The 12,446-nt window shown below is 44.2% G+C and overlaps 1 protein-coding gene across 2 annotated transcripts; it reads right to left on the bottom strand.

Annotated features, from left to right (window-relative positions):
* Positions 1–3,557: 3,557 nt before the first annotated feature.
* Positions 3,558–9,119, bottom strand: tex261 (testis expressed 261). 2 transcript variants are annotated; one of them, XM_088990931.1, is made up of 7 exons: positions 8,503–8,919; positions 7,922–8,001; positions 7,697–7,850; positions 7,545–7,612; positions 6,696–6,801; positions 4,015–4,131; positions 3,558–3,836 (listed from the first exon to the last, which is right to left on the bottom strand). In XM_088990931.1, the coding sequence occupies exons 1-6, from the start codon at positions 8,627–8,629 to the stop codon at positions 4,016–4,018; spliced, it is 651 nt and encodes a 216-aa protein (XP_088847057.1). In that variant the 5' UTR covers positions 8,630–8,919; the 3' UTR covers positions 3,558–3,836; position 4,015. The 2 variants fall into 2 exon arrangements, with proteins under 2 accessions (XP_088847057.1, XP_088847059.1); XM_088990933.1 differs by lacking the exon at positions 8,503–8,919 and adding an exon at positions 8,927–9,119 and having other exon boundaries at positions 3,558–4,131.
* Positions 9,120–12,446: the final 3,327 nt, after the last annotated feature.

A 12,446-nucleotide genomic window follows, 5' to 3' on the forward strand; every position in this document is an offset into this window, starting at 1 on the left:
ATCAGCAATTTGTTATTTAGTTTTTTTTTTTGTTCTTTTGACTTCAAGACGGCGCCGCAGGAGTGGCTGCCTTTCCAGCAGCTCATGTATTTTGTTTTTCTACTCTCATTCCTTTCATCACTTTGCTGCTGTGAAATGTAAATTTCTCCACTGTGAGACTAATAAAGGCATATCCAATCCAATCCAATCCAATAATGATGAGGAATCTCCAAAGAAAAAAGAAGAGAAGCCATACCAGAGGTTAAGTTACCCTCCGTCCTTATGGAAGGTTACTCTACTTCCATAAGCCATCAACGACCATCAAAAAGGTAAATAAAACTTTATTTTACAGCACAGTTTATTTCTTTAATTACAGTCCTCATGTAATGTGCCTCTCTTTCCAAACAGCAATTCCCTTTGACCTTCGACCTCCAACGCCATTCCATCAAGCCATCAATGACCATCACAAATGTAAATAAAGTGACTTTATGATACAATGCAGTGTATTTCTTTCATTACAATACAATAGCACATTTATTATACATAGAATAAGGTATGTTGTGTGTAGTTTTAAGGCTTATTTAGTTGAAAAGTATATTTTCTGGAAACCCGGGAACAGATTATTCCCATTTTAATGGTTTCCTATGGGATTTTTTTTTTAGATACACACTTTTCGCCTTACACACTCTGGGAACCAATTAAGTTCGTAAGTTGAGGTCTCACTGTACCTTTCTTGATACTTGCACTATGTACAGTTTTTATGAAAAGGTTTTGCACATTTACAGTATACATCTCAGCCTGTTTATTTTTTTTATTTTACTATGCTTAGAATATCTTGTTTTCTATCCTTTCACACACCCCCTCACCCCGTCCCCTTTCAAATTGCTGATGTGGACTGCAAATTTCCCCATTTTGGGACAAATAAAGGTTTTCTGATTCTGATACGTGTCATGAGACAACGGGCCGAGCAAGTGATTCTGTGATCCAGATACGAAAAGGAGGCTGCACTGCATAGCTGTGGCGATGTGGCACATTGGGGGCTGCATTTTCACACTTCCTTTCAAGCATTTTCGCTTTGCGCAGGCGTGGGCAGCACCAGAACGAGGCGAGAGGCAAAGAAGCTTCATGACTGCACTTGAATCGAGATTTCTAAATTCTTCTCTCAATTTCAAGTGTTACAGCTGCTCATTCGTCTTGCGTGAGGAGGGCGATTTCTACTCCTGTGCATGTCAACATTTGGCGAACGACATTGGGGTCATAAGGTATGACACCTACTCCGGGACCTGCCCGTGACCTCCTGTGCCTTGTGACTGACCTTGACGCAGCCGTCATGTTATTTTCTCCTATGGCCTCGCTCCACCGTGGTCTCTCGGGTGTTCGCAGTGGGGGGAGCGGTCGGGGAGTTGGCCATCAAGTCCCTGTGTGCTTTCCCACCATCTTGTGACATTGTGGGTCATCCCAAAGCGTTCCATTGGAATGTCCCTTTGTTTGGTACTGCTGATCAATCATGGTGTTGGTCCCTTGATGGGAAGCTGCAGGGCTGGATGAATTTACGTTTGGCCGAGATTTGAGTCCAGGATTTTGGATTTGGACAGTTGGCCAAAACTGGGGATCAAATCTCGGTAAAGCCCAGCAACACTGACAACATGGGAACCCAATTTCTTGGTCGTCACCTCATCAAAACGGGTCGGAACCTTTCAAGGATGCTCTGGGTCAAATAAAGGGAGGGGTCGGGAAAGGTTCAGTGAACGTGATACGTCGCATGATAGAGGAAGGGGAGCAGCGAGCGAGGTCCGTTTAAACGTGAAGCGACTAGGGAAGCATTTAGCGCACTTACGAAGCACGTTTGGAGCCCCCTGAAGGCGACATATGAAAAGGCGTCCGGGGTCAGCTGCTCCCCCGCTCACTTCATTTCATGACTTCCGGCTTTGGAGTTCACCGAACTCGCCGGCGGAGGGCAGCAGTCACAAAATCCCCGCAAATGCGCTTCATTCTGCTGAAAGGCCAATTCGGCATCCTGATCACACGCTCCCTTTTATTTTATAATAATAATAATAATAATAATAATAATAATAATAATAATAAAATACATTTCCTTCCTAAGCGCCTTTCAAGGTCACTTTACAGTCACAGGATAAGTTCTGCAGCGTCAGCCACACGAGCCAGCGTCACTCAACCCGGAAGTAACTGAAATACATAGAAAGCTAGCTAGCTAATAATAATAATAATAGATTTCATTATCTACTTAGCTAGGTAGACAGTTATCTAACTTATCCTGTGACTGTAAAGTGACCCCGAGAGCTCCAAAAGGCACCCAGAAATGAAACGTACCACTGTTATTATTATCAGCTAGCTTGATTGCTTTCTATCTGTCTGAGTTACTTCCCGGTTGAGTGAACGCCAGCGCGTGTGGCTGCCGCTGCAAAACCTATTGATTATCTCCACCTTTTATAGAAATGGCTCAAGATAGAGAGAACATTTCAGCAGAAAAGAATTGATTCTGCCATGATTATGCAAGGACAGAATCGTCTTTGACACCAAGGGTGTCCAAGTTATTTTTTGCCACAGGCCACATTGTGGTTCTGGTTTCCTCTCGGAGGGCCGTTATGTTTCATCATCTCCACATATTACATAGAGAGCGCACAACAAATGAATGAATGACTAGTTTCAAGTCAAATTTGTTGTAAAAAAATTATTTTGGTTGACATGGGCCGAATGAAATGATGCGGCGGGCTAAATTTGGCCACCGGCCTTGACTTTGACACCTGTAGTGGACACCAATGACGCTGTTTTGAATGGGACGCGGTGTGGAGCCAAGCAGGGCAGTCCACCTCTGATGGCAGACCCCTTTTTTTCCTCTCCTAAAATGAAAACAATAGCTTTGTGACCACTGCTTTGCTTGGCATGGTCGAGTTTTTGGCTGTGGCGCCCGATTGCTTTGATTTATATTGGTTTCGCATTATGAGATCCTTTATCCTTGGATGGTGGTTTTGGATGCCATGTTGCCTGAATAACAATTTAATAATTTAATTTATAAGCGCCTTTCAAAACTCTCAAGGTCACTTTACAGTCACAGGATCAGTTTTTCTGTGGGTGAGCAGCGGCAGTCACATGCGCCAGCGTTCATTCAACTCAGAATACCTCCAATAGATAGAAAGTTAGATAGCAAGCCAATAGATAACGAATAGCTAACTAGGTAGCTAGCTTATAGATATCAAATATATAGCTAGCTAGCTAGTTAGCTAGCTGATAGCAAATAGATAGCTAGGTAGCCAGCTAGATAATTCAAGTAACATAACGTAAAAAGACCAGGAGGGAACCATTGTACACTTTCTGATTGACATTATTCATTTCAGACTAATTTTGTTTTATTTATTATTATTTTATTTGATTATTATTATTTCTTTTATTTTAATTTATATTTGCACGTGTAGGCCTGAAGTCTCATCAACACCCGGTCCGGTCCCGATGATTTTCGTCAAGTGTGTTTGCGGTCCGCGAGTCCACCGCCCCCCCTGCAAACGAGTCTTCAAACATTTTGACATAGATCCACACGCAGAAGAAATCCAACCCTTGACAAGAGTAAAAAAATAGTTTTACTCCAATCGCCTCTGCTACTTTACCAGCGCGCAAAACCAGACAGCTTCTGCCACTAAAGTTTGCCCTTGACATCCTTGGACTGCGCATGCACGTGATGCTCAAATTGGGGTAGAAAAAGGCGGCGGTCCAAAACAGTCTGGCCCAGGGGGTCTCGAGGGGGGGGGGTCTCTCGCCGCCACAAATGCATGCCGAAAACGGGCACTTGGGAAATATTTGTCCGCCAAGGCGATGGCAGCAGGCAACCCGGGAAGTTACGTCTGGCAAAAAAAAAATCTCGCTTGAAGGAGACGGCAGGTTGTGCCAGGTGCCGCCACCAATGCCTTCCAATCGTGAGTTGGCGTTGTGCATCTGCCTATTTTTCTCTTTCATCCACGGTTACCTGGAATCCCCATCATTGTGTCGACCCATGGACCCCCCGAACCCCACCTCCGGTACCTCAGTACATTTTCTGCCTGGTGGGCAGCACAGCCTCCTTGAGGAAGGAGAACACCAGGAGGATGCCAGAGCGCTTCCCCCGCTTGCCTTTGGTGAAGTAATTGGACACCACGTCATCTAAAACAAAAAAAACAAAGTCAACACTGCAAAAGGAGCCACACTTTCATCCAAAGATGGATGTCACCACAGAGGACGCTAAGCCTGACCACCTTGGCAATTTTTATATTTTGGTTGCTACAGTAGCAAACGATCCAGAGGTCACCAAGCGACAGCGTGGGGCTGATTTTCCATAAGGGCCACCTCAATGGGGAGAAATGCACCACGTGCCAAAGGTGAACAGAGACAGCAAGTGTCGCTTTCTTTGCCAAAATCTTGCAAATTTACCAATTGTAGGGCTTTCGATGAAAAGGTGTCTTCAGCCGTCATCTGTACTTCTTAGAATGTGCCCAACGCCTTCTAAGAAGTACAGATGACGGCTGTACAAACCTTTTCATCGATGTACCACTTCTGTATGAGGGGGCCTACACAGACTCATTGTAGGACTATTAAAGGCATTCTGATTCTGATCTACCATACAGTGATACCTCGGTTCACGAACGTTACATTTATGAAAATTTTACCTGAGCATACAAACTATTTTTCGGGATGCACACGGAGCGCCACAATGAGTGATGTGTCGTTCGCGAACGACCCCGTTCTCCTAACAAGAAAATGGCAGCCAGCTTGTTTTTGGTCCTCTATTCCGCGCCCCCAGTCGTTGGTTAAAGCCACGTGATTGGTCAAGAATGCAGCAGTGAGGAGGGGTTTACAGACAGAGAGAAAAGCCATTCTCCAAAAAAGAAAATGGCAGCCAACATTTTTTTGTCCTCTATTCCCCAACCCCAGTCTTCGGTTAAAGCCACGTGATGGGTCAAGAACGCAGCAGTGAGGGGAGGTGGTTTAAACATTAGAGAGACAGGCAGACAACAGAGACAGAGTGACAAATAGAAAACCGTGGAATTTGGACTCGTTTCAACTTTGACAGTTCAAAGGCAGAGTGTAGACTGCAAGGTTAAAATTCCCATCAATCAGGCTCCACAAATAACCCGCACAAGCCATCTGTACACTCGATGCAAAAAGTCACCAACCCAGCTAAACAGAACACAATTGATGAGGAACTAGGTAAAATTATCGCAGAGAAACCACCGACAAGGGATCATTCCTCAAGATGGTGAAAGAAGGCTACGTTCCTCATCAAGTGTTTAATGCTGATGAAACCGGCCACTCCATTCCATCAAGCCATCAACGACCATTACAAAGGTAAATAAAACAACTTTATTATACAGTACAGTACATTTCTTTAATTACAATAACATAGCACATTTATTGTACATAAAATAAGGTATATTTTGTGTAGTTTTAAAGGACAACCGACATCACTTTTTTGTTTCCTAACTGACATCAGAAAAACGTTTTATAGCATCTAAAATACCCAAAACACGCAGTATGATGTATGATATGATGACGTAAAGTGTGCTGAAACTGTAAAAAATTGAAACCGGAAGTGGCCAGTTTCAGAAGGTCCCGCCCCCTTGTTCGTGATGTCACGCCAAGACGTCTTGCCTTGCTCGAGAATCAAAACAATGGCTTCAGATTCGGAGAAGATGCTTTCTTGTTACTCATCCAGTTATGAATATGATTCAAATAGTTCTGAAGAGGAAAGCATACATGTTTGCAGTCGATTAAAGAATGTATTCCGTGTCATTTAGAGGTATGGGGCTGGGGGAAATGTAGCACCAAAAAGAGGCAGAAGATGGCGACAAAGCTCCGTAGAAACCGGCTAATTTGTTTCCTTCGAATTTTTGTCAGCGAATATCAAATAGATGCTCGGTGCAACACACAATGATTCACCATCGCGTTATTTATGTGTTTTCCTTCTAATTTCGCCATCAACACGGATCAACACGAAGTTTTCAGACCAAAGAAAGTACTGCAAAATGCATTGACGTGATGAAAGGACTGCTGCAATGTGTCCTTTTTCGGTCAGGGGCGTTCCTTCAGTGACGTGACGTGAGGACTCGTCACAACTCAAAAACAAGACTTCCGGAATATTCAGCGCGAGTCTTAAAACATAAAATATATTTATATGTGGTGGAATCTTTGTAAAATACACTCAGTAGAAGTCATTTGAAGCGATTTTACAAATTATGGACACAACTTGTCCGGAGGCGTCGGTTGTCCTTTAAGGCTTAGAAAATTAGAAAGAAAAGTATGTTCTATGGGGACCTGGGAACGGATTATTCTCATTTTAATGGTTTCTTATGGGAAAATAATTATTGGGCTACACACTTTTCGCCTTACACACTCTGGGAACCAAATAAGTTCGTAAGCCAAGGTATCACTGCATCCTGGGACAGTAGAGTGTCCTTGAGAGTTTTGAAAGGCGCTTAGAAATGAAATGTATCATAAGGAAGCGGAGGGGAGGCTCGTGGTGCGTTCAGGTGCACTCGGTTTGGTCGAGAACCCATTTTCGCTCATAAACTGAGGCATAAAAAAACCCTGAATATTTTGGTCCGAAAACCAAGTTGGTCAAGAACCGAGAGGTTTAAAAACCCAGTTTGGACTGTACTTTGTGAAGGACGGAAGGGATTTGTCAGATCGGAAGCCGGCGGCAAGAGCCGTGCGAGTGCCAAATCACTCACCACTGCCTTGCTGCACGGTGGACGGAAGAACGTTTTCGCCTGCTGACAGTGACACGAAAAAGGCAAATGGGATAATCCAGAGGCAGATGGTGAAATACGCCAGCACCTGAATAACAAACAAATGCCACAAAAAAAATGCTCAAAGAAACAGTCAATGTTGAAATCGCGTTTGTATCGGCGACGCTCAATCTCACAACCAAGAACAAAGTTAAATCCTACTCATCTATGAGACTAGATTTTCAATTGGACTGCTTCTACTGTGTTTGTTATTGGTGATTCGTTTGCTGTTTTTGAAAGAGCCACGTGAGCCACGTGAACTCCTCTTTCTAAGCGCCTTTCAAAACTCTCAAGGACACTTTACAGTCATGCGTTTTCGTATGATGGTGATATCGTGTGTGGTGGTTGGCTGTGCGGCCCGTTTTGTGAAAGGATCCGGGTTAAAATTTCACCGAATACCGATCGCTGAAGGAAAACCGGTTCGTTTGGCAATTTGCATACTTGGCACGGCAGCCAATCAGAAGCCTGCTTCCGTCTTTCCCGAGCGTTATGAGGTTGTGCATTTGCGTATCATTTTCCAAAGTAGATGCACAGAACCTCAGCCCCAGCACACAATTTATGACGTAAAGGTACATAATCCCCTGACTGTAAAGTGTCCTTGAGGGTTTTGAAAGGCACTTAGAAGGAGGAGTTCACGTGGCTTGTAGCAGTTTGCTTGTAGTGCTTGCTTTAATGAATAAAGTTTTATTTGAATTTTTATTATATTTTCTTGAAGTTGTCGGCCACATTTTGCCTGACGTAAAAGTCGCACGCCCAGACACTGCAAATACGCTTGAGTTGAGTTGAAGTTACCTCTGAGAAAGGATAGTACTCCTGTGCAAAGAACTGGAAGGCCATGTAGTGGTTGACCACCACCAACACTGTGGAGCGAAAGGGAGAAGGGCTAAGACGCGCGCAGCATCGAAGGGCGGCCGGCGAGTCGGGATGGCTGGCGGGAGGCGTACCGCAAGACAGGACGAAGTTGGGCGAGCTCAGGAGGATGTACGGGAACGTCTGCAGCAGGCCGAAGTAGACCAGGTTGGTGAAGAGGCCCACCGCCATCATCAATGTTGGAAAGCCTTCAAAGACATACAGGCCAGCCAGTACCCCCGTCGAAAACTGCACAAAGCGACCCAGACGTGAGACACTCTCCCGGTCGCAGGGTGTCTGCTTGCTTACCGCTCTCTTACCAGAATCATGTACTTTATGATTCGACTGGTGGCCACTGTGTACTCTTCTATCAGTTCTGCCAAGTAGTAGAGGCCAGCAGCTGGAGCAAAGTGGGGGAAGGGGAGCACAGTTAAGATATTGTCATGCCTTCACATCGGGCAGTGGCGTCAAAGTCACTTTTTGCGGCAGGCCACATTGTCGTTAGGGTTTCCTCTCGGGGGCCCTTATGTATTTGTGGAAAACGTTGGAATGTTTCATCCCCTCCACATATTACACACAGACTGCACAACAAATTAATAACTAGGTTTCCAATATGAAGTCAAATATGATGACTGTTATTGTGGTTTACATGGGACAATTTGAAAATTTGCTTGGGACTTTGCGCAAGCATCATGGCACTTGACATGTTTGATTTGCTTTCGCGGGCTGAATGAAATTATGTGACTGGCCAGATTTGGCCCTTGATTTGGACACCTGCTTAAGGGAAAATGAGAGCCATGCAGCATTTTTTCGATTGAAAGTGTGGATGCGGTCACGCAAAAGCTCCCCAAAGCACTAGGGCCGAATATGACAAACAGTTTGAGCAAGAACTTTCACCCACTCGTGGGATTCCACTTTGCTTCTTCTTCTTCTGTATCTTGCTGTTGAAATCTATCTGAATCTAATCCTGAAACTCTTATGCCATGCCTCCCACTGAAATCAAGCGATGCTCTATTCGTACGTGTCATATTCAGGATTATGTCGAATGAATGGACCAGCGGGGTATTACAAACAGTACGAGGTCAAACATTTCTAAACGGTGGGAAATTGGCACAAAAAAGAAAAGGAGATGACAGTCTCTCTCTGCTGGAGCGTTCAAAACACTGGCGGACAAAATATTGTAAAATAATCAAAAATGCTCTGCCAACGACTTGTCACAATTTTCTCCGGTCTCACATCAGAAGCATCGGTCGCGTTGCCACTTGGCTTCGGCTTCTCCGTAGCAAACGCGGCTAACATGCCTGACTTTCTTTGCAAGCACGTACCGATGGCGAGAGTGACGAAGGACACTTGGAGCAAAAGCGACAGCCAGCTCAGCAAATAAATAAACCACATCGTTCCGCATGAGAAAGGGCGCGTTCAACCAAAATAATAAATAAAGGAGGACGTAAAGACTTAACCGCTACGTTAGCAATACCAACAGGCACCGCCGTTCCGGTCCGAGTCTTTTCCGCTCCTTGACTACAAACGAAGGGGGTCATATTTTTTTACCTGCAGCGCCACCCGTGGATGGAAGACCACGACGTTTTACGTGTTATAATAATACATTTAATTTCTGAGCGCCTTTCAAAACTCTCAAGGACACTTTACAGTCACGGGTGCGGGTAAATCCAATTATGCCCATTTAAGAGTGTCCAGTAAACGTCGTTCAACACGCGTTGCTCGGGACTTAAAGAGTTTGATGTTTCTCTTTAATTTGTAAGTAGGTTCGTTGTCAGATCTCCCAGGCAGGTGGCAGAGCTTGATCATGGCGTGGAGTCGAGCAAGTCTTTCTTCGGTGAAGTGACTTCCGTCCGACGCGGGCCGGGCGTGACTTCCGTCAGACGCCCGGCGTGGGCCGGGCGTGCCTGTGCGGGTCTCTGCAAGTCTCTGTGACTCTTTGGCAGTCCGTGTGATTCTGATTCTCTCTGTCCCGCGACGGCTACTTTTATACCCATTTTCATGCGCGGGAAATGCGTCAGGCTGAGACACACATCAAGGAGATCTAAGGGTTGGAAAGACATCAAGGACGCGGTGCGCACGGCGACGCCACAGACTTGTACAATGTGTATGTATTGTTTCAAATGTGACATAGCACTGTTCATTTACTTGACTTCCAATGTCAAGTTAAATCTATCGAGCTCTCTCTCTCTTCTCACCCAAAAAGTACAAATTATTCTTCCACGAATTAAGGCTGAGCCATTATTGTGTTCAAGATCGGTCACATTCATTTAAACCAAACAAACAAGATGGTCCAGGAGTATTGATGTCAAATGAATGCTACCCCCTCGTGGAAGGGAAAAAAACATTGCCTGAGGTCTGACCAGCTATGTATTAGCTTTATGGCTATCTAGCTATCCAACTATAGCTATCTGTTTGCAATCTACAGTAAAGTCTCATTATATCGATATCGTTTATATTGATAGTACTGCTTATTACGACACTATTTTCATTTCCCGTGCACATTTCTAGTTTTTTTATGTATAATTAGTTCCGTTTAGTACGATTAGTGGTTTTTACGATATTCCGGTTACTACGGTGCTCTTTTTCATTTCCCGCCGGCCATTTTGCTATGTTTATATCGATACATGCCATCGGTCGCGCCATTGGTCGACTTGGTCACGTGACTTGGTCACGTGTAGCAGAGCCATTTTCATTTTCAGACGCTAGCTCATGTGTAGCAGACGAGATTAAAGTGTTTGTGTTAAAAGGTAAAAATGGGAAGCAGAAGAAGATTGATGACTTTTTTAAATTGTATACATAATACAGTAAGATGTAAGCGTTGCAGTTTCCCTGTTGTGTTATGTACATGCCCACTCTACTGTATATGAATGCAATGGTCTTTTGCAACAATGTTTCTTGTTTTGTCTGCTGAAGCGCGATGATTTTGAAAATTACCATACATTCCATACTTTGTATTAAAGGACAACTGATGTCACTTTTTATTTAAATGCAAAACACCAATAAAAATGACTGCACGCCAAGACGTCTTGCATTGCTTGTGAATCCAAACAATGGCTTCAGATTCAGATAATATGCTTTCTTGTTACACATCCAGTTATGAATATGATTCAAATACAATGTAGTTCTGAAGAGGAAAGCATACATATTTGCAATCGATTCAAGAATTATATGTGCCATTTTGAGGCAACATTGGGGGAACATCTCTCACCCAAAAAAAAAGAGGCACAAAATGGCGAGTTCATGGCCAGCTCCGTTTCTTATATGGCGCTTGGATGCCCTCTTTTGGCGGTTTTGTTAATGCAGTTCGGCGCAGGACGGATATATCAACAGTACGGTTATATCGACACTTTTTCTAACTCCCGAGAATATAGATATAACGAGACTTTACTGTATTTGCTCTCTATTAGGTATCTGGCTGGCTGCTAGCTGTCTAGCTGACTATCTATTAGCTTAATAGCTATCTAGCTGTCTATCTGGCTATCTATTAGCTATCTATTAGCTAGCTAGCTTGCTTTCTATCTATTTGAGTTACTTTTCGGGTTGAGTGGACAAATAAATTTATTTGTATTGGTTTTTGTATGTCTTTGTGTTCATCCTTTGTACCCATATACAGGTATATTCCTTATCGGCATAATTTAGACTTGAGAAGGTCTTCGGACAGGAAGTAGGCTATGTAGAGCCACTCGTAGGGCACACATTGAGCAAAGAAACATTCACACTTACAATCACATCGAATGAGAATTTGGAACGACCACTAAAACTACGGTGTATGTGTATGTTGGAACGTGGGAAAAAAACTGAAGAAAGGCCCCACAGGCATAGGGAGACTATGCAAACTTCACTTCAGGAAGGCCCATGGCCTGAAACTGTGTACCAAAAACTAAACGGAGGCTCACAGCCAAGCCACCAAAACCAAAGACTCCTTCTCTCATTTTAATAGCAAAAAAAAAAAAACAAAGGCTTCACCAAAACACAGACACAGACGAGGCTTGGTTGGCTCGGGTGACGTCTCCAACGCAAACCCAAAACCCAGAAAAGGACTTTGGTGTCTTTGCAGGGACCAAGAAAGGCCAATCGGACTGTGCCGCTTGGCTGGAGTTCTATCTACAGTATTTACTATCTATTTGCTATCTAGATAGCTACCAAGCTGGCTATCTATTTGCTATCTAGCTAGCTAGCTGCTGAGCTGGCTATCTATTTGCTATCCATTTGCAAGCTATCTATTTGCTATTCATCTGCTATCTATTATCTAGCGACCTTGCTGGCTACCCTTTTGCTATCTATTTGCTTTCTATGAGCTCTCTGTCTTGCTACCTACCTAGCTATCTATTTCTATCTATTAGCTAGCAGCTAGCTGTCTCGGAACACCTCACGAGGGAGGCGTCCCGGGGGCATCCTAATCCTGTTGATAGATGCGCTTCCTTATAAACACAGTTTGGCTTGAGACCGCTGTGTCGACATGTTCTCGTAGTGATCACGTGACTTTCTTAAAGCGGTACGCGCACCGACACTGGGTATCGCCTTGGAGGCTCGGCGCACGCATCGACGCATCTGGACCCCTCACTACAATTTGTCAATGACATCCTGCTGCTCCCTCCTGCCTGCTTTTTCGGGATTCACCACCATGCAAACCGTGACACTTGGTTTCGTAGATCTGCGACTACTTGAGCCAAGATGTCTTTACTCATGTCTTCTATTCTGTCACCGACGGTGTCATTTGAAAGGGGAATTTGGGGGAATTTACCTTCGGCCGCTGTTCCGAGTATCAGATTCGGCATCTTTAACGCAACTGGTTTCACGAGTGTTTCACCAATGGTGTGTGGCTTGCAACTTCATACGATG

Source organism: Hippocampus bargibanti, linkage group LG02, assembly GCF_051943395.1.
Source record: "Hippocampus bargibanti isolate YZ-2025 linkage group LG02, ASM5194339v1, whole genome shotgun sequence".
Taxonomy (NCBI): domain Eukaryota; kingdom Metazoa; phylum Chordata; class Actinopteri; order Syngnathiformes; family Syngnathidae; genus Hippocampus; species Hippocampus bargibanti.

Bases quoted from the DNA above. Each gene is read 5' to 3' on its own strand.
- tex261 (XM_088990931.1), bottom strand. From the start codon at position 8,629: ATGACACGTACGAATAGAGCATCGCTTGATTTCAGTGGGAGGCATGGC. The intron at 7,613-7,696 runs GTACGCCTCCCG...TTCGCTCCACAG, and splicing joins CAACTTCGTCCTGTCTTGCG to TGTTGGTGGTGGTCAACCAC. The intron at 6,802-7,544 runs GTAACTTCAACT...TTTGTTATTCAG, and splicing joins AGTACTATCCTTTCTCAGAG to GTGCTGGCGTATTTCACCAT.